The 21,269-nt window shown below is 37.5% G+C and overlaps 5 protein-coding genes across 6 annotated transcripts; 2 read left to right on the forward strand and 3 right to left on the reverse strand.

Annotated features, from left to right (window-relative positions):
* Positions 1–822: 822 nt before the first annotated feature.
* LOC131026231 (40S ribosomal protein S28-2) lies at positions 823–1,938 on the reverse strand. 2 transcript variants are annotated; one of them, XM_057956018.1, is made up of 2 exons: positions 1,837–1,938; positions 823–1,178 (listed from the first exon to the last, which is right to left on the reverse strand). In XM_057956018.1, exon 2 carries the CDS (start codon positions 1,175–1,177, stop codon positions 980–982), a length of 198 nt encoding a protein of 65 aa, XP_057812001.1. In that variant the 5' UTR covers position 1,178; positions 1,837–1,938; the 3' UTR covers positions 823–979. The 2 variants fall into 2 exon arrangements, with proteins under 2 accessions (XP_057812001.1, XP_057812002.1); XM_057956019.1 differs by lacking the exon at positions 1,837–1,938 and adding an exon at positions 1,801–1,824.
* Positions 1,939–4,268: 2,330 nt separating this feature from the next.
* LOC131025732 (uncharacterized protein At2g29880-like) lies at positions 4,269–5,585 on the forward strand. Its single transcript, XM_057955521.1, has 3 exons — positions 4,269–4,287; positions 4,560–4,915; positions 5,001–5,585. Exons 1-3 carry the CDS (start codon positions 4,269–4,271, stop codon positions 5,583–5,585), a joined length of 960 nt encoding a protein of 319 aa, XP_057811504.1.
* Positions 5,586–7,633: 2,048 nt separating this feature from the next.
* LOC131026233 (uncharacterized) lies at positions 7,634–10,712 on the reverse strand. The gene is made up of 3 exons (XM_057956020.1): positions 10,666–10,712; positions 10,372–10,416; positions 7,634–8,169 (listed from the first exon to the last, which is right to left on the reverse strand). The coding sequence occupies exon 3, from the start codon at positions 8,165–8,167 to the stop codon at positions 7,766–7,768; it is 402 nt and encodes a 133-aa protein (XP_057812003.1). The 5' UTR covers positions 8,168–8,169; positions 10,372–10,416; positions 10,666–10,712; the 3' UTR covers positions 7,634–7,765.
* Positions 10,713–11,066: 354 nt separating this feature from the next.
* Positions 11,067–13,840, forward strand: LOC131026234 (pentatricopeptide repeat-containing protein At3g57430, chloroplastic-like). The gene is given in 5 exon segments (XM_057956021.1): positions 11,067–11,837; positions 11,839–11,961; positions 11,963–12,622; positions 12,624–12,671; positions 12,673–13,840. Coding segments are annotated over 5 exon segments (2,601 nt in total). The 5' UTR covers positions 11,067–11,099; the 3' UTR covers positions 13,705–13,840.
* A 560-nt stretch (positions 13,841–14,400) lies between these two features.
* LOC131026235 (protein PLASTID TRANSCRIPTIONALLY ACTIVE 14) lies at positions 14,401–18,875 on the reverse strand. The gene is made up of 12 exons (XM_057956023.1): positions 18,493–18,875; positions 18,224–18,361; positions 17,976–18,101; positions 17,647–17,775; positions 17,303–17,392; positions 17,066–17,216; positions 16,507–16,616; positions 15,945–16,016; positions 15,350–15,455; positions 15,065–15,262; positions 14,798–14,840; positions 14,401–14,723 (listed from the first exon to the last, which is right to left on the reverse strand). Exons 1-12 carry the CDS (start codon positions 18,691–18,693, stop codon positions 14,645–14,647), a joined length of 1,443 nt encoding a protein of 480 aa, XP_057812006.1. The 5' UTR covers positions 18,694–18,875; the 3' UTR covers positions 14,401–14,644.
* Positions 18,876–21,269: the final 2,394 nt, after the last annotated feature.

The raw sequence follows: 21,269 nt of genomic DNA on the forward strand, positions 1-21,269 counted from the left end.
TGCCAAAAAGACAAACCTGGTAGTAAACATAATTATAAAAGACAGAATCAGACCCAGTTTTTATCCCAAAATTCCAAAGCTCGTTGTTGTTGTTGTCTTATTGTAGAAGCAAGTTCCAGAAGGTCCTCCTGCAGTCGTCAAGAAGATAGTAAATGAACCATTTCACTGGGTAACACCAGGTCATAATAAATATGGAGAAGCTCCGGTGTTTGAATTTGGATTATAAGACATGAATTGCACAACATAAACCAATAATCATGAAGTGGGTACTTGAAGGTCTCAAAGACACCACTTTTAAATGACATTTCATGGGATCTTTGCAGTCATCAAATGATATTAAAACTAAGCACCACAAATAACTAGACAGGAACACACATCAGACCTCGGTTGCTAGAAGGAAGCAGGTAAGAAGTCGCCATACAGCTGCCAAAAATTATCCTTGCAATCAAATGCATATAAAAGAAGACATGCCATCCACTTTTATTAACAAAGTGCGTTAACTAACTGCGCATCTGCATATTCAAACATTTTCTGCTATAAAAATTTATTAACAAAGTCACAGCGAAGTATCGTAACTGTAGAATACACCCATTATTTAAACAATTAATGTTAGTTCAATGCAACAATAAAACCAAAATCAAAATCCACTTTTAATCTTTCCCCCCCTTTTTTTTTATCAATTGTATAAAGAGATAAAAGAAAAAACAAGCTCGACAGAATTGTCCATTACAGCTAATACTTTGCATAAAATCACATGTTTTAACCTGAAAATAAGAGCACGTATAGAACGCAAAATAATGAATTCGAATTCCCAAAAAACAATTGTAGGTTCAACAAATACTACTACCACCACAAAAACTCATAAATAATGTTAAACAAACCACTGGGGTAAAGTGCTTGCATTGGTCTAGTTTGTCTAGTTATACATCAAAATGAAGTTGCAAAAAGTATTGCCACAAGAAGAAATGATGCTGAGAAATCAGCGGAGTCTCCTAGCCTCTCTCTCAGACTCCAACAAGGTGAGGATGTCGCCCTCCCTAACCGGTCCCTTGACGTTTCTCATGATGAAACGGTTCTGATCATCAATGAATTTCACTCTGACCTGAGTCACCTGCCCACGGGATCCGGTCCTGCCAATGACCTTGACCACCACTGCATGCTTGATTTGGGATTCCATTCTGCAAAAAGATAAATCTCCAGATATTAAGCCAATTTGATCTTTTCCTCAAACAAAAGATTTTTGTATAGCATCTGCACAATACATAACTGATGCTCCTGTTTGAGAGGATATTAAGAGATGGCATCTCTGGATTGTTCTAATAATATAGGTTGGCTAAAATTAGAGAATGTCAGAAATATTAAGACGGAATGCAAATTAATTATAAATTGAGGAGCCCTATTGAGATTACTGAATCAATCTGCATGAGAAACAATCAATGCACTCAAGATTTCTGCAACGAAAAAAAGGCTTCTACCAGCATACAAACCTACAAGACACAATTTACTACAAAGCCCTAGAATAATTCTAGATTATTACATTAATGCAACTCGCGTGTTTTATTCGCCAAACAATTATGAATTACTATCAAACTCACAAAACCTTCTGAGCGCAATTAAATTATGAATTTCACATAAATCCGCCGTAAAACTACAATGGAAGAATGAAGAACGACACATGTAAACAAATTGAAACGAGAAGCAACCATACAGGCTTACAACAAAAAGCTAAAAATACCATTAAGACAAAGAAAAGAGCGCTTAAAGGATCACCACTAGTACAAAACAAATGAATCGGCGAACCTGCAGAGCAAAAGGAGAACAAATGAATCGGCGAACCTGCAGAGCAAAAGGAGAAAAGAGCAGCCGCTGCACAGATTGTTGAATGGGGGCAATCGAGAATTAAGAGGCGAAAAAACCCTAGCAGGGGTTCTTATTTATGGAGGCAAGAAATTACACTTCTATCCCCGTCGGACAGAACTGGGCTTTAAATTGGGCTTTAATTTCAAACCACTCCCAACTAAAAAAATATCAACGCACACGGTCAAGAGTTTTCTTTATTAGGGCCTCCACTATTGGAGGTCCTTATGTCCATGTGGCAAAGATAGAACCTGGTAGGTCCATAGTGAGAAGCAAAAAATAAGAACCCAACAAGGAAATGGGTACCAAGTCGGTTCTTGACAATGATGGTGGGACCTCCCTCTTGAAAAAAGTGGCTGCCAACATTCTCTCTCCACACCTTTTTTGCTTTTTCTCATTTTCGTTTTTTTTTTTCATTCTTTTTAGTTTTTCTTTTATATTTTGCTCTAGCTACAACCATATTTTGAACTTAAGATAATGTGTGTATTTAAATTTGTGTTTTTAATTTTAGTCGTGTGTTGTAAGAAATTAGTTTTAAATAAAATGCGCGTTTGAATTTTAATTTTTGTTAGCATAATTATATTAATTTTAAAAGTATATTTATTTAAATAAAATATTTTATTCGTATGATTATATTAATTTTTAAATTAAATTATACTATTTAAATAAATTAATTTATTCATATAATTATATTAATTTTATTAAAATAAAATATAATACAAAATTAAATACACAAATTTATTGATTAAATAATAATGATAGTGGGGTCCATGAATAGTTAAAAGTGAGGTAGTGTTATTAGAGCTGGCAAAAATTGACCTGGCCCGCCCGTGTTTTGGGCTGGTTGGGCTGTACAAAATGTAGGCCCGAAAAAACCCGGGCCTAAAAGGCCCGCCCAATGAGCCCGCCGGGCTAATCGGGCCCGGGGCTAAAAAGTTCGCCCGGTTAATTTTAATATTTTATTTTTATTAATTACTATTATTCTATTTTTACTTAAGTTTTTATTTGAAAGTGGAAGAGTTTCAATATATATATATAGGTGTATTACCCATTTTAGTTGGAAGAGAAAGAAAATTATCTTCTCTTTTCAATATCTCTTATTTTAATTAATGTTTAAAGTAGTTGTACCATTCCATAGAAAAGAAAAAGAAAAACTTAAAATATATGTATGCAGAAATATATATGTATATGTTAGAATTGTTGGGACCAATTGTTAGGAAACATAAAATGAAAATAGTAAAATAATGCAAATTGTTGGGAATAATTTCTAGTTATACAAAAGAAATGTTGTAATTAATGTGATATGAGTTGTTGATTGTAGTAGACTAATATGATTTTATATTTCTATATTGTTTATAATTATTATTTAGATTTATCTTAGTTTAATTTTGTGTAAAAATAAAAATAGAATTTAGTGGAAAAAAAAATTATTGGGCGGGTTTGGCCCGACCGCTCGATAGCCCGGTCGAAGCTGGGCTGGGCTTGAAAATTGGGAGCCCGGTCGAATTCGGGTCGGGCCAGCCTGACCCGGTCAAACTCAAAAGCCCGTTGGGCCGGGCCGGGTTGGCCCGGCCCGCCCGTTATGCCAGCTCTAATTGTTATAGTGGAGAAAATATGCAGATGGGATCCTCTGTCCCACAATATTGTGTGTACCACGTGTACCACTCTTCATTTCTTTATTTTATAAATTGTTTTTTATAAAAATAAAAATTATTATATTAGTATAAACTCTAATTAGTATTTATCATTGAAAAATTAAAATTTAAAAAATTATATACCCTAACTTTGAATTAATGAACCCAAATAATCTATTATTAATTCAAATAAATATAAAAAAATAATTATAAACCCTAAATGGATGAGTGAACCTTTATTAATTATCTTTATAATATATAAAAGCATAATAAATTAAAATGGAATAAAAAATAATTTATAAATATAAAGAAATGAAGAGTGATACACAGGGTACACACTATATTTTGGGACAGAGGATCCTATTTGGAAAACATGAGGTAATTGGAAAAGGAGGTAATAGATGAAGGGGGTGTTTGGTTTTCAGTATTGGATTAGGCAGGATATAAATTATCTAGATAATTAGCGTGGATTAAGGCAGATTATTAGTATGGGGTGGGTGTTTGATATCAAGGCTAATTAATCTTGAATTGTGTTTGGTATCCATAACAACATGTTGGATAAACAAATAAATTACCAAAATTGTCCTCATTAAAATTTGAAAAACCCTAGCGTATCCTTGCCACATAACCAACCGCCCATTATCACTTCCACTCCCTCCTTTTCGTCACTTTCACCATCCCTCCAAGAATAGGAACAGTCGCCCACCTTTGCAGTCGAGAGGAAGCAGATTCGGCGTCCACCATTGAAGCAGTATCAAGGTTGTGTTCTCTTGCGAAATGAGCCAAGCAACCCAAGGTATTACATCCTTCCCCACGCTTCGTTTCTATGTTGCTTGCAATACATTGCTGCTGTCATGATTTGTGTGTTGCCTTTGATCGTTTCAATATTGTCGTCTCAAGGTTTGAAATATCTCTAGGTTTGCGTCTCTAGGTTTTACATCCTTTCCCACCTATACTATGTTGCTTGAATATCTCTAGGTTTTCGTCTCAATATTGTCGATATAACAGTATTTGTGTTCATGTAAAATGGTCATTGATTTTGGGATTGTTTATATCACTGTTCTATAGGCAGCAACGGAACTACACGTTCCAGCCGAGCCAACAAGACGGACCAAAAGCGCCGTTCTTGGTCCAATCACGAAGAACAGGTGTTGATCGCATCGTTGAAAGAGCTCGTTGCACAAGGCTGGAAATCCGACAACGGATTTCGTGGTGGCTATTTGAATAAGTTAGAGGAGGCTATGAGAAAGGAGTTCCCGACCACTGACTTGAAAGGAATGCCTCATATTAACTCCAAGGTGACAACGTGGAAGAAGACCTACTATTCACTATGGAACATTCTCAAAGTTAGCGGAGTTGGCTTCAATGTTAACGGGAAACACATGATCGACTGCGATGACGAGCAATGGCAAAACTTTGTGGCTGTAAGTACTTGTATCCCCACTGCATTTATACGTTTTTTTTGTTGGCTTTGTCACGGTATTAAAATGGTTTTCATACGAATTGCAGGCTGATAAGAACGTTACCAATTTCCGTTATAAAAGTTGGCCTTACCTCGAGGATTGGAAGCTTATCTTCGGCAAAGATAGAGCTACGGGCGACGAAGCGGAGGATCTAATGGAGGCGGCACATGATATGTACCGAAAGCTAGACCAACTCGATGAAAATGGTGACTATCATGTCTCTCTTGAGGACATATTTGAGAATGAGATATTGGGAGACAATGTAAGCCAAACACGCATTCCAGAAGAGAGCGTACCAGTTGAGAAGGAGGCTCCAACCTCAAGCAAGAAACGGCGCCGTAGTATAGGTTTTGACGACAGGTTCTTCGAAGCTTTACATGAGGTTGGTCGGGGCACGGAATCAAGACTTGAAACAATATCAAGTCGGATGGGCTACGATTTTGATATATCAAAGGCGCGCAAGGAAGTTTTTGCTAAGTTGAGTGGTATACCCGGGCTATCACAAACCGAGAAGTTTGAGATATGTAACATGCTTGCTAAGGAAGTGGAGCTACTTGACGTCTTTTCTAGTCTTCCCGAAGAAGCGAAGGAAGACTATGTGTTGTTCCTTCTTGCTTCGAAGCACAATTGATGCCATCGCTTCGTCCACGGCGTATGCATTTTAATTGCTTGCCATTGTTTGATGTTTCCATCGTCTTTTGTCGGATATTAGTTTTGCATTTGAATTGCTTGACGTTGTTCAATATTTTCATCATCTTTTGTCGGATATTAGTTTTGCATTTGAGTTGTTTGACATTGTTCTATGTTCGATTTTTTATGGCTATTTGGATTATGCTATAGTTTCTTGAAGTTTGTTTTAAAGAGATGATGTTCTTGGTAATATTTATATCGCTATGATCTTGCCTTGGTGATGAAATTCTGGTATTGATTTGAAATATAGGAAAAGGAGCACATTGTCGTCGAAAGTTTACTTATTTCCATTCGAAATTGTAGATGTTTGTGTAGCATGGCTGTGTTGATTTTAAGTTCGAAGCTTTACAGATAGTTTGAAGTCGAGAATTCGAAATGATAGATTTTGTATTGTTAACTATTCGAAATGGTAGAATTCGAAATGGTAGAATTCGAAAAAAGTCCTCTAATAACCAACTGAAAGTCATGTTACAATTCCGCATATTAAAATCGAGATGCATGTAAATTAGTTTTTATATTTTAATTTGTAACTCTATATTATAATTCATTTCCGAAAATTATTATTAATGCATCGAGATATTCGTTTTCGTAAGAATAACATAATTTTTATCTGCAATTTCCATGGAATTAGTTTAATTTTTTTTTTGATAATAGTTGAATTCTATTAGCAATTGGAAAAAGGAAACAAACATAGGCATATAACCTAGAACTGAAAATAACCAAATTCAAGCTTAATTCATGAGAAGCAACAACCAATAAACGATAACGCTTATAAAATATAATGGCGCCATCAAGTTCTACTTGAACGGCGAAGACGAGGCGCAAGAACTTCCGCCATCGTTGCTCTTCGGGGGAGGACCGTTCGGCCTCTTAAATTTATTTTTAATAGTCGCCCATGGATGAGCGACTTTGCTCTTAAATGAAGTTGGAACTGACGGGGCAACACTAGAGCATGCATCGTCAAAATCAAGCTTTCTCGCGACTGGCTTGGGTACAGGCGAAGTGACCTCGTCGTCGCTAGAGTGGCCTTGTTTGTTAACGGTTGTGGAGTCTTCGATCAAGATGAGTGTACGGGAGAGCTCATTCTTCACGTCATGAATCCCAAACAAATTGCATAAAAGTAAAAACTCCGGCTCACCTTCGTGGTAATAAGCTCGAGACAAGGCATTTTCCTAAAAAATAATATCCATCAAACAAAGTGACAACATATTATAATTGATAGTGAGTACCTAATTCATAATATACCTTAAACAAGCGTTTCCACACTTCGTCCACGGCGTGAACGAAATTTGTTCGTTGATCGTATTGTGTGACCTTAACCTTACACAACCATTTGAAGCATACATACCGATCGTGTAGAAATGCAACACGCCCCTCAACTTCATTCACCGAGACGTCCGCGTGTAATTGAGAGTTTAGCTTCAACATCGCTTCAACTAGCGCGTGTGGCGATAAGTGGGGTGGAGTTGGCCTACATTCTTCAATTTTTTCAATTAAAGAAATGAGAAGCAATTTATCCTTGCTTGCATCCCACTTGCAAGGATAGAGATATAGTGCTTGTGGGCCTACCGGTGAGAGCGTCATGTCGGGGGAGAAGAGTGTGAAAATTGGGTGAGTCTCTTTTCGAAAATTGGGGGAGAAGGTGAGAAGTAGTTTCATTCACCATCAAATTTATAGTTGTTTTTTTATGCTAGTTTTTAGGTTATATTAATTGTTGGTTGTTGGGGGGTAATGTGTTTTGGTCTTACATGCTATTTTTCAAAAATTTGACTATCTCATGTATCGAAAATTTCATGTTCTTTGAATACCTATAATAGCAATATCCATGTGGAGTTAATATGAGTTAATAGCAGCCTCGGTAATATGTTTTAATTGGGCAAATCGAAAAATTGACCAGTTCTTTCTCATTTTCTGCATTGGAAATGCCTGATATTTTGAAGCATCATTTATTTTCTAATTCAGTGGCATGATAAATCAAACTTCCAAATAAGATAGGGCAAACATTGAACTTTTATGTCAATTTAAATTACAAGGTTCACTGCAAAAATTTCGAACATCAAGGAAATAGGAAATAGCAATTCATAAGATAAGACGCGACTACGAGGTACTAACATATGTTCCTCACATAAATTTGCCAATGAGAATACCTAGAATTAGAACAAATATTGTGAAGCAAAGAGCAGCACAAATGAACTCGAAAATTCCACGCGGCGCGTTATATCCCAAACCCATCCCCGACATCTCTAAACCGCTGATACCGTTGGGTGATACAGGTGACGACAAAACAACTTGGCTGAATCCTTGGCGTAAAGAGGATCCGATCGTCCGAGGCACTTCTTGTGTACCAAGCTGATGGTACTCGTCATACCAGTGGAATCCCTTCCAATGATCTTTACCCGTTGGACATTTGTAGTAAAAACGGCCGGGGTTCCTTGAGCCGTAGCCGGCACACTTTAGCTTCATGATACCATTGCCACAACTACACTGAGGAGGTGGTGTCGAGTCCTCGTAAGCAGCGTCCATCCCTTTTGGATCAAAAAACTTTCATTAGAAATTTAACCAAAGCACAACAACAAATAATATTTATGAAGGCAACGAATCACATGATCACGAAGACAGAAGAACTGTACAGATTGTAAGTAAAATATGGAAAGCATGACAATAACTTATTGCGAGTACAAGTAGTGAGAAATGACATATCTACATATTTTAATTCGCATAAAACAGGTAAAGTATATAATCTAACTCTTTTTATCATATGATTTAAAACCACCTGTCAAGATTAAATAAATATTCGGGTCCATGAGCTCAACTTCTTTGTCAAACAAAATTCGAACAAATCCTCAACAAATATAAAAGCAACCAAGGTTCATATAGTAATTACAAAAAGTAGCGGTATAAAACCTAATTGTTATTCAAATATTGCAACCACATGGCGTCGGCCAAGGCATTCCTCGCCGCGTTCCATTGGGGGGAACTATCAACTTGATCTATGAACTCATCGGGCGTTGCATCTAATGTTCCACCGTTGTCTTGGGGCATGGCATCTAGCTGTTGTTCAATAGGATCAACCGCCATTTCCATTCGAATGAAATTGTTGAGTAAAAAAGCTGCCATTATGAGTCTATTTTGCACTCGAATTGGATAAAAAGACGGTGATCTAAGAATTGCCCATCTCATCTTCAATATCCCAAAGGCTCTCTCTATCGCGTTCCTTGCTTTACTATGTCTCAAGTTAAAGAGTTCCTCTTTATTTTGTGGTCGTGCATTGTTTGGTCCCCACTCTTTTAAATGATACCTAACGCCTTTAAACGGCGTTAGGAAACCATCACTATTCGCGTAACCGTTGTCACACAAGTAATATTTCCCTATCAATATAACAATAAAATAAATAGATCAATTAATTATCATGTAATAAAGTAAACATATGTAAGTAATGAAATTAGTAGATAGTAATATATACCCTTTGGGACCTTAAGGCCATGAGGTCTACTAATGGCATCTCGTAAGATTCTAGAGTCCGCTGCCGAACCTTCCCAACCGGCTAAAACGTAACTGAAATTCAAATTTCGATCACATACACCTAAAACATTAGTTGATATATGTCCTTTCCTTGTTCTATATCGGGGTTTGTCCTCATTACCAACCATGACACTCACATATGTGCCGTCTAAGGCCCCTAAACAGCCCTATTCACAAGTCACACATGAAATTAGTAAACAACACCAAAAACAATAAATATTGGTTTAATGAAAATAATATTTGTTCATGTTATGTATACCTTAAACCATCGCCATCGTGGATCATTGCAATCCGCGGGAACAGCCTCTGGCTTGGCTAAAAACAAATCATGAAGCCGAATAATAGCACCTAATACGACATGGACGTAGTGCGATATTGTTTGACCGGATCTCCAAAAGTTGAAGCGAACAACTCTATTTTTTTTATGGTGGGCTAAAACTGAAAGAAACATTGCTACTTGTTCCTCAACGGTAACGAAACGACCGTTAACCAAACCCCCCTGTTCTCGCAAAATAACACAAAGCCTAGCAAAAGTCCTACGGTCCATTCGAAGGTTGGAAATGCAGTCATCATCGCTAAGACCAACTAAACGGCTTAAATGTTTTTCTTGGTCGGGCAACTTACGTATTAGCTCATATTTAAGGGCTCCAGTTTCACGCCTTCTTTTGCCTAACCTAGTCTTATGATAATACACAAGTAACATTGTAAATTGAATCACGTGAACTCGCAATATTTCTTGCAATAAAACAAATTGCATGTCACGCATCCGACTGTCTTCCTTTCCAGGCATTTTTGAAATCAACGGCAGATAATATGAGGTATTTTAAGAGCCTAGTATCAAAGAAAAAATTTGCAGGTATTAACATCTGCGGTTTGCATTAATATATATCAGCACAGATTATATTCATTGCAATTATATATCAGAACAGAGCATTATATCAGAACAGAGCATTAATATAATATGTATCACATAAAATACAAGTACCAGAACAGAGCATTATATTCATTGCAGTTCGAAATCCCAAATTCTTAGCTATAAGCTTGTCATCACACACAGCAAAATGCATCTCTCACCATATAATATGGACACACGTAAGTTTTAAATAAGATGCAAACAAAACTGAAATTGAATGGAAATATAATGCCTAATCTGCAAATCCTTCTCATGCTGCTACACTGAACATAATTTGGTGCAAGGAACTCACCTTTGTGGTTATCGGATCTGTGAAGGCGTTCCTCAATATATTTCCCTACATTTGTGGTCAAAAATGAGATAGGAACTAAATACAAGGATTACACAAATGGTGGAACGAAATAGACCCAATAACATCTAAAATAGTTTGAACCCTCAAAAAATCAAAAACCAGAGCAGTAAAAATCGTGGTGGTGATTTATTTGGTTTTTTTCAATTTTTGGGTCGGCGACAAACGAAATTAATGTCGGCCAAAAAAATTTCCCCTCAAACGACAAAACCGCGGCGTGAACGAAATTTTGCTGACCTGATTTGGAGGGCGCCGCTGGTTCACCAATGTTGCTGTTCCACCAGATTTCCGATGAGATGGAGTTCTCGCCGCCCACAAATCTTCAGAGACAAATGGAATGGGAAACGATGGAGGAGGTGGGAAGTTAGGGCAAAAAAATGTTCATCGAAAACAGTGAAAAGGGCAGTCCAAATTAAGCCAGATTCGCGTGACAAAATTAATCGGAGGGGGGGAGGTGGTATTATTAGACGGGGTTATTCCTGAAAATTAAGACCGGGCCTTGTTTTAACCCTGGGCCTTCCATATTATTCTAACAGAATAGCAAACACCGCATTAATGTGGATTAACTTTACTTATACAGGCTATAACCCAATACCAAACACACCCGAAGTGGCACCATAGTGATAGTGATGCAATCCTCCTCCTCATCCGCACGCGCTGATGTTTTAACCATGCACTGCTCCCTGCCTCTTCCTCCCTCTAATTCCATCCAAACCCAGAATTCGCCGGTCGTTACCACATCATCCCGACTCACCCGCTCCAACCACTCATGGGTCGAATCGCTTCGCTCCCACGCCCGTTCAAACTCCTTCCAGCAAGCCATTACCACTTTTGTTCAGATGCAGGCTGTCGGAATTCTACCCGATAATTACGCTTTCCCTGCTGTCTTAAAGGCCGCCACCGCTCTTCAAGATTTGCGCCTCGGGAAGCAGATTCATGGGTCTCTTGTTAAACTGGGCTATGATTCCCACGCCACTGTTTCCAATACGGTATTGCATATGTATGCCAAATGCGGGAGTGACGTCGACCAAGTCTTCAAGGTGTTCGACAGAATTCCCCAAAGAGACCAAGTTTCTTGGAACTCGTTGATAAATGCTTTGTGCAAATATCAAGAATGGGAATTGGCTTTGGAGGCTTTTCGATTGATGGGGCTCGACAAAATTGAGCCTAGCTCGTTTACTTTGGTCAGTGTAGCTCTCGCGTGCAGCAACTTGAATAGGCGTGATGGGTTAAGGCTTGGGAAGCAACTGCATGGTTATAGCTTGAGAGTCGACGAGAGAAAGACCTTTACAGACAATTCTTTGATGGCCATGTATGCGAAATTAGGGAGAGTCGATGATGCTAAGATCATTTTTGAGTGGTTTGCACACCATGACATGGTTTCATGGAACACTATTATTAGCGCAGTTTTCACAGAATGATAGGTTCTACGAGGGGTTGGAGTATTTCCGTGCTATGAATGACGAAGGATTTAAACCCGATGGTGTCACAATTTCGAGTGTGCTTCCAGCATGTTCCCATTTGGAGTTATTGGAACTTGGGGAAAGAAATTCATGCGTTTGTACTCAGAAATGATGATTTCATGAGGAATTCCTTCGTGACAAGTGCTTTGATAGACATGTATTGCAACTGTAAACAAGTTATGAGTGGGAGAAGAGTTTTTGACAGTGCATTGGATCGGAAGCTTGGAACATGGAATGCTATGTTTGCTGGTTATACTCAAAATGGATTTTACTTGGAGGCAGTGATGTTATTCATGAAGTTGATGGTTGTGTCCGGTCTTTTCCCTAACCCAACCACAATGGCTAGTGTTTTGCCAGCTTGTGTACACTGTGAAGCTTTTGTTGATAAAGAAGTTATGCACGGATACGTCTTGAAGTTGGGGCTTGGGAGGGATAGATATGTGCAAAATGCTCTGATGGACTTGTATTCCAGGGTAGGGAAGGTAGATGTTTCAGAATATATATTTCACAATATGGAAAGCAAAGATATCGTGTCTTACAATACGATGATAACTGGCTATGTGGTGTGTGGATACCATGAAGATGCTCTTGTTTTGTTACATGAGATGCAGACAGCTGAAAAGAAACATGGAGTGAATGTTGACTTTGACAAGAACATTGAGGTCTCATTTAGACCTAATTCTGTAACACTCATGACCATCCTCCCTGGCTGTGCTGCTCTGGCAGCACTAAACAAAAGGAAAGGAGATTCATGCTTATGCCTTTAGAAATGGATTAGGAATCAGATGTCGCTGTTGGAAGTGCGCTGGTTGATATGTATGCCAAGTGCGGTTGCTTGATTATGGCTCGAAGTGTTTTTGAAAGCATGCCTAATAGAAATGTAATAACATGGAATGCTATGATCATGGCTTATGGGATGCATGGAGAAGGAGATGGGGCCTTGACACTTTTTAGAAAAATGGTGGTTGATGGTGGCGAAGTTAAGCCTAATGAGGTTACTTTTATTGCAGTATTTGCAGCATGCAGTCATTCTGGACTGGTTGATGATGGAAAACAATTGTTCCAGACAATGAAAGCAGATCATGGAGTCGAACCTAATGCTGATCACTACGCTTGTGTAGTTGACTTGCTTGGCCGAGCAGGCCGGCTTGATGAAGCATATGACATCATCAACTTGATGCCTGTGGGACTTGACAAGGTTGGGGTGTGGAGTAGTTTGCTGGGTGCTTGCAGGATCCACCAAAATGTGCAGCTTGGGGAGATCTCAGCCTTCAATCTGTTTAAGTTAGAACCAAATGTTGCAAGCCATTATGTTTTGCTCTCGAATATCTACTCTTCTGCTGGACTTTGGGAAAAAGCTAATGAAGTTCGTAGAAAGATGAAAAGCAAGCGGTTAAAGAAAGAACCTGGATGCAGTTGGATAGAGTACAGTGATGAGGTGCACAAGTTCGTGGCTGGGGACACGAGACACCCCCAGAGCGAGCAGCTTTACGCGTATCTAAATGATCTATTCGACAGAATGAAAAAGGATGGTTATGTACCAGACACATCCTGTGTTCTTCACAATGTTGATGAGGAGGAAAAGGAGAACTTACTGTGTGGACATAGCGAGCGATTAGCAATTGCTTCCGGCCTCCTTAATACGCCTCCTGGCACGACTATTCGAGTTTCCAAGAATCTCAGAGTTTGTAACGATTGCCACTCTGCAACAAAATTCATCTCCAAGATTGTTGGTAGGGAGATTGTTGTGAGGGATGTCAGAAGGTTTCATCATTTCAAGGATGGTGCTTGCTCGTGTGGAGATTATTGGTGATATTTGTAGTCGGACAATGTTGATATAATCGAAGAAAACAAGAAGATACAACTTGTAATGTGTAAAATTTAGAAGAAATGTAATGATACTTGATTGTTAGGCATCTTTATAATACAAGGAATTTAGTGCATATCAATCTGCAGCTTCGTACCAGTTATTTCCTCATCCATTTACTGACAACCATTTAGTATTTCTTATGGTGAGTACTTTTATAGAAAATAAGAAAAAATATATATTTTCACCTAGTTATTATGATAGAAAATTTATTTTAATGGAAAACAAAAGAAAAAATATATATTTTCACTATTTTCCCACCATTTTACTATGAGGGTGCTTTTATTTTGATTGTGAAATTTTCATTGAAAAATGATGGATAAGAAAAAATGAGAAAATATTACTATTTTTTTTTTTGATATGTTTACTAGAACTGAAAAAATGAGAAAATGAGTGAAAATAAGCTACCCGAGAAAATATTTCATTCTGTCCGAAAAAAAAATTCTATCATAAACATGTGAAAATGATAAAAATATATATATTCTCTCATTTTCCATCAAAGTAAACGTACCTTGATATATAACAAAAAATTAGGTAGGATGAAATATTTTCTCGAACAACTCTTTTTCATTCATTTTCTCATGTGTAAATATTTTTTAATATTTTCATCTCTAATCAACATATCATAAAGTACACGCACACTTATGGAAAGGTTATAAAGTAGATATTTCTTCTGTCAAACTAAATATCTTGTTAAAGAAGAGGTGGCACATTCGAGCTAGTGAAGATGCTACGCAAAAATGCTCTATATTCTGTCTTCCCCGTTCAATTTACAGAATGATACAGAAGTTCTAAGTTGTTTTGTTGCCTCTCTCTCCTCTTGCCTCCCTCAACCACGATATATGTGTTCTGTACTCAAATTCTGACAATCTTGTTCGATCCTAGATTAAAATAATAACCGCTCTTGGTAAATATCTAGTGCCTGAATAACCTTCTCCATGAATAACTTTCGGTGCATCCTATACCTGCACAGCAACACAGCGAGTAAGATGGACTGTATTTCTCTAAATACATCCAAATTCCTGTGCATAATACATACTTTATTGCAGCTTCTTGCGTCCTCCTAGCTTCAGGGATCGACTCTACAGAAAGCACGAAAGTAAATACATGAGGATATCATTTAAACACAACCAGAGAACTTCACTGCAGAGATATCATCTTCAACACAACCAATTCCAAAAATTATTCATTGCTTGCCTGCTGTTCTATCCATCAAAGAATAGCAAGTCCATGATGGACATGGACTACCGTAAGCCATAGATCTTCAAATAGTGTTATGAAACCCAAAGCCATCAATTAAGCATACCTAGAATTTCTTCATCTTGCTCTGCGGTTGTAGAAAATTCTGCAAGCATTTGATGGCATTCTTCTTGTAACTCCTTCACCGCTTTCCTTTCTGCACTTGGAATGGGAGGGATGTCCCCATCTGACCAAGAGGGTATTGTTCTAGCAGCAGCAATAACTGCCCCATCAACAAAGCTATCCTCATCATATGATAGCTTACCTGATATGTAACATGATTTCCAATTCATGAACCATAACAAAGCTTAATGTCAAATATGAAATACTTATGAGAAGGAAGCAATATTACTATTGTGATAATATTCTTCAGGGAGACCAGATATATTGAAGACAGATAAGAAAGAATCCAAATGAATCCGCGCTTTGCCAGAGAACTGGATAACATCCCAAGGATTCTGCAATTTTGTTTCAAATAGGTGAGGTACAAATAAACAAGAACATTAGTAATGAAGGATACACCAAGTAGACACAAAAAATACAAAACCCCTTGGACAATGAAAAAGCTTCACAAGCAGAGTATACACAGAAACTAAAGGCCAACTCTGTGTTTCCTTTGTATGCCTATTTATAGTATAGTATTACAGTCAGACAATGAAAATACTCGACAAGCAGCGTATTTGCAGAAATTACAAGTTTACAACCGACTCAGAATTTTTTTTGTATGTTTGTATATAGGATAACATTATGATAGATACAGAAAACAATGCAAGGATACTGCAAAGTTTCCTTGACAATCTGCAGCTATCAGGGATATCAAGAAATGTGGAAGAGACCAGTTGTGAAGTTCTCTTGGAGAAACTATCAAACTACACACTGTCAATATTCAGATAAACATCCTGCCTTTTGGCTGAAAAAAAAAGGACACTAGTTGAACAGAAAAATACCACTGGAGATGAAAACCCATATCTTTGCATGAAGAAGTTATTCATCTGTCCATTCATGTAGTTGACAGTCATCTGTCATAAAGATCAATAGAAAAGCATAAAAATATGTAAATGAAACGGAATGAATCGAATTAATTGCTTACCTGACAAAAGCATCTAAGAGATCAAGAAACATCATTATTGATTATTAATACCAAGGGTGTTCTGGGTCCACAAGTGAGCATTCATTTAAGCATCAACCCATCACGTTGTTCTATCAGTCTCCAACTCTCTTGCAATTTAGCACTTTAATCTACAAATTTTTCAGAAATATATACCAAGCCACGATCTGGCTCATCATGATTCCCCAAAATAAGATACATATATTTGAAATGCTAGGAAAACATTAGATACCACTCATGATATCATCTTAAGGTTAAATTATTGCAAGCTTCTGTAAAATATAAAACACATATGCACATTCTCGTAGGAATTTCTTTCTTTGGTTAATGATGGTCGAAGTTGTATACTCATTCAAGAAATACATTTTTGCTTTCAACATAAAGCAAGTGGTGTTCTATACCTCATCGCCCCTTTTGACCCTTTGCCCAGCATTTATCATGACCTCAAGCATTCGATCCTTGAAACGCCAGTGGAAGAAACAATTCGGCTTGAAAGAATGATTTAACATATCTGCGAACATGCATCAAGCACATATAGTTAATGAGCTAATGTACAAGATCGTTTCTGGTCATTTGACTTGCAAGAAAAAGAAAACTTATCAATAGTCAAACTGAGATATTAAAAACTAATAACTTGTGAAACAAGTAAATTCTGAATTTGAATCAGTAGTAGATGCCAAATAAATATATATTGGAAAGTGGTTGATGATCATTTAGGTAGCTACCACCATCGCCTTAACTTGTTCTGATCATAGAAGGCATAAAACTCTCAATGGTTGTTCAGAATGAAATTGCTTCACCAAAATAAATGATACCTACTATACGCCCCACTGCCTTAGACTGGTCAAAGTTAAATTCTATTTATTCCAATGGCACAGAAGGTTACGTATACACGATCCCCATGAACAGCATACTAAGCAGAATAAAGATATGACTAAACCTCATTTGAGCGAGACTAACCGGCATAAGGGATGAGCATATTAGTATCTTGAGTTAGGGAACCGATTCTGATTTGCTTGTTTATACATCGAGATTGTGCCATACTCATTGCCCACAGGAATCTCTCAGGCTCTAGAGCAAGGCGTTTTATTTTAAGGGGTACTGCAGAGTGCTGAGTGTCATACAGTTAAAACCAGTTAATTGATGTCAAAAAGACAAACCTGGTAGTAAACATAATTATAAAAGACAGAATCATACCCAGTTTTTATCCCAAAATTCCAAAGCTCGTTGTTGTTGTTGTCTTATTGTAGAAGCAAGTTCGGTATCTTGCAACTCCAGAAGGTCCTCCTGCAGTCGTCAAGAACATAGTAAAGGAACCATTTCACTGGGTAACACGAGGTCATAATAAATATGGAGAAGCTCCGGTGTTTGAATTTAGATTATAAGACATGAATTGCACAACATAAACCAATAATGATGAAGTGGGTACTTGAAGGTCTCAAAGACACAACTTTTAAATGAAATTACATAGGATCTTTGCAGTCATCAAATGATATTAAAACTAAGCACCACAAATAAGTAGACAGGAACACACATCAGACCTCGGTTGCTAGAAGGAAGCTAGTACACTCATCAGTAGCAGGTAAGAAGTCGCCATACAGCTGCCAAAAATTATCCTTGCAATCAAATGCATATAAAAGAAGACATGCCATCCTCAAGTCCCAATCTGTCTGACATAAAGCAAAGAGTATTATTATCTACATGAGAACTGAAAACTAAGATCTCAAACTATCAGCTTGACTAAATATACAGCTAAGAAGGCTGAAATTCTTCAAAAGATTAAGCATATACATTATCTGAATATGATACTTTTACATAGACATAATAAAAAAATAATGAAATAATGAAGAAAGTTTATTGCCACACTTACCTCAGGGTTGGTCGAGTTGATTATGTCAAAGATAGGATGACCCACTGGTATAATATCAGGGAAGAACATCCAAGGGAGTTTTTGACTTATAGTTAGCATCAATTCCAATGGAATCTCCATAATCAACTGCAAACAAAAGAAGATTGCTTTACCGATAGTTTTATATCAAAGCAAGGTAGTAACAAAGCAGACAATATCATTAAAAAAAAAAATAGTTACTATATGTGCCCCTGAAAAAGGAGAATTACCCTAGCACGGCGAAGAGGCTCGATATCTTTGGACGCATAAACTCCAAAACCATCGGGACCTTCTCTGAACTCAATTCCATAAGCTCGCATATTCCTAACATATCCTATCTTATAGAAATCAGGATCCGCTGGCTCCAACTATCAACAAGTACATCAAATTATCAGAATACTAATCAAACAACGTAAATTAAACAGAACCATTAAACTGAAAACTGACATCAATTCTCCGTAAAATCATAGTAACGGTTAATTGGCAAAAATGTGCGCACCTGAGAAGCAGCAGTAGGTTGGGGAATGAGGGTGGTTTGGAAGAGTGGGAAATCGGACGTGGAAATTGCAGAAGATGTGTCTTCATTAGTAATCATAGCCGCACGCAGCACAGAAGCACTTCGCGGAGTTACCTGCTGGCCGCGGCGGCGGTGGTGGGTGAAGAGGCAGTACGGTGGTGAATGCAGGAGCGACATAGCCATTGCTTGTGTTGCAGTGTACCCGTTTTGGCGGAAATTTCAGCAAACCGAAACGTTATCCATCTACAGCCGCTTCCGTTGTCGGGCGTTCTGCAAAACCTCCATTGGGTTTATCCTTTTTTACTTCTTTTTTTTCTCACTTTACCTATGTTTGGTAGGCATGTTATGATAAACCATAAGCCAATGTAAATGAAAAATAGGATAAATTTAAGGGCGCAAAAACTTGTGTGCGGGTGGTCGCATGGTATGCGGACCACCCGAACACATGTCTATATATTTTGATTTCTACTCCCTTCGTCCCACTGTAAGTGAGACCTTTTTTTTGGGCACGGGAATTAAGAAATGTGTATTTTGTGTGTATGTGAAAAAGTGAAAAGGTGTTTAAAGGAAAAAAAATTTACCCAAAAAGGAAAGAGTCTCACTTACAGTGGGACGCCCAAAATAGAAAGAGTCTCAGATACAGTGGAACGGAGGGAGTAGTAATTATTATATTCAAAGTTGTGGTGTGGTATAGTGGTCCTGGTAATAACTAATAACTACTCCTATTTCTATCCCCAAGGTCAGGGTTTCAAATTCTGTTTTTTCGTTTTTTTTTACCCTTTATTTTATTTTCTTCTTTTTTCTATTTTCTTGTATTTCTTTATTCTTTATTTTTTTATGTAATCTTTGTCTGTAGTTCTTTCAATTTCTCAAATTCTGTATTTTGCGTTTTTTTTTACCCTTTATTTTATTTTCTTCTTTTTTCTATTTTCCTGTATTTCTTTATTCTTTATTTTTTTATGTAATCTTTGTCTGTAGTTCTTTCAATTTCCCATCCCTATTGATGCTCTCATTCCTAAAAACCAAAACTAGTTACAACATGTGTCGATGAGACATTCCTAAAAACCAAAACTAGTTACAACATGTGTCGATGAGACAGTAATACAAATACCATATCTTATGCCAAGAAAACATACTGTTTGATTGTAGGAAGCGTGTTATGCAGTGAATCAATTTCCTATTGGGTTTTTCTATAATTGTCAGCCTGTAATTCATATTCATCAGAATAACGTGACTAATTTCGTAAAAAAGAAATATAAGGTCGGCCATTCTTCTGATAATTTTGAGAGGTTTCAATGTCCCGATGTGGTAGTTATGCCTCACTCCCCACTCCCTCGCCGTTATTTGATGCACTTTCACGTTAATTATGATCAATTACATATCTCTTTTCGTCGTTCCCCCTATCTATGCATTTATTTGTTGCTCTATCTCCCTCACTCACTCTCTCTCTCTCCCTCTCTCTCTCTCTATATATATATATATATATATATATGTGTGTGTGTGTGTGTGTGTGTGTGTGTTGGTACATGTCTTGTATGCATGTTTCCCCAAATGAGTTTGCTGCTTAGCTGACAAGCACGGTTGCTTCATTTTTTTTGGGTTCTGACTTAGTGGACCTTAAAATTGCTAAAGATTGGAAGAGGGGGATATTTCCTGATGTTTCGTTACTAACTTCGCGAGTTCTCTTATTTATGTAAAGTAACGTACGAGTTCTCTTTTGTGAATCACAAGTTGCCATTTGTGAAAAATCTCTAAATTTGCACTCAATTGCATTACACATTTTAAAAATATGTTCTCTGCAGGTAGCAATGATATGGGGCGTGGTAGGCTTAACAAAAGCGAGAAGTCAAGACGTTGTTGGTCCACGAAGGGGGAAGAGATCTTTCTTGCGTCGCTCAAAGAACTTGTTGTACAAGGATGAAAATCCGATAATGGATTTCGAGTGGGGTATCTGATGAATTTAGAAGAGTCCACGAATAATGAAGAATTAATTTCCATCGACATATTTGAAGGGCACGCCACATATCAACTCCAAGCTTACGACTTTGAAGAAAAATTACTACTCTTGATGAATATCTTAGACGACGCGGGATTGGCTTCAACTTGAAGGGGGATCACATGATAGACTGTGATAACGAGCAATGAACGCAAATCGTGAAGGTACATTTTCTTAATATTTCAATCTACTGTGTGTGCAAATAAATAAAATTTTAGCTACGTCATACTTATAAGTTATGTTTTCATATGAGTCTTTTCAGGTTTTAGGCCTATTTTATTTGGTTTTCCCTGAATTCCCTAATGTGTTTGATATGTGCTTAATTATCTAAACTGTCGGATTATGTCTAATGTTGAGATATGGTTGGTGCTGATATATATGTTCATATAAGTGTCTAATATGGTCTGATATGTTACTAATTTGCATTTAAAATGTGAATCCAGACTGATACTAGCACGTAATATGCATTTCAAGTCATGGCCTTTCCTTGAAGATTGGAAAGAAATATTTGGCAAGGACAGAGAGACTGGAGAGGGTGCTAAGGATCTTATTGACGCGGTAAATTATATGATGCAGGATGACAATATAGCAGCAACGGGCATTGAAGGTGTAGGAGACGAGCGTGGTGGAAAATGATGCAGTAGAAGATTCTGTATGCCAAAGTGAATTAGCCAATACTCGAGCAACAAAATCATCTAAGAAACGCAAGGTAGATGATGGAATAGGAGGTATGTATGAATTACTTAAAGAAATGCATCAGAAC

The sequence above is a fragment of the Salvia miltiorrhiza genome, chromosome 5, assembly GCF_028751815.1.
Source record: "Salvia miltiorrhiza cultivar Shanhuang (shh) chromosome 5, IMPLAD_Smil_shh, whole genome shotgun sequence".
Lineage (NCBI taxonomy): Eukaryota > Viridiplantae > Streptophyta > Magnoliopsida > Lamiales > Lamiaceae > Salvia > Salvia miltiorrhiza.

What these genes read in the sequence shown, in the direction of transcription:
- LOC131026231 (XM_057956018.1), bottom strand. Translation starts at nt 1,177, where the DNA reads ATGGAATCCCAAATCAAGCATGCAGTGGTGGTCAAGGTCATTGGCAGG.
- LOC131025732 (XM_057955521.1), top strand. An exon ending in AATGGCAAAACTTTGTGGCT is followed by an intron (nt 4,916 to 5,000) that starts GTAAGTACTTGT and finishes TACGAATTGCAG; the next exon opens with GCTGATAAGAACGTTACCAA.
- LOC131026233 (XM_057956020.1), bottom strand. Translation starts at nt 8,167, where the DNA reads ATGGACGCTGCTTACGAGGACTCGACACCACCTCCTCAGTGTAGTTGT.
- LOC131026235 (XM_057956023.1), bottom strand. Translation starts at nt 18,693, where the DNA reads ATGGCTATGTCGCTCCTGCATTCACCACCGTACTGCCTCTTCACCCAC. An exon ending in TCAACTCGACCAACCCTGAG is followed by an intron (nt 17,776 to 17,975) that starts GTAAGTGTGGCA and finishes GCTTTATGTCAG; the next exon opens with ACAGATTGGGACTTGAGGAT. An exon ending in AATTTTGGGATAAAAACTGG is followed by an intron (nt 17,217 to 17,302) that starts GTATGATTCTGT and finishes TATGACACTCAG; the next exon opens with CACTCTGCAGTACCCCTTAA.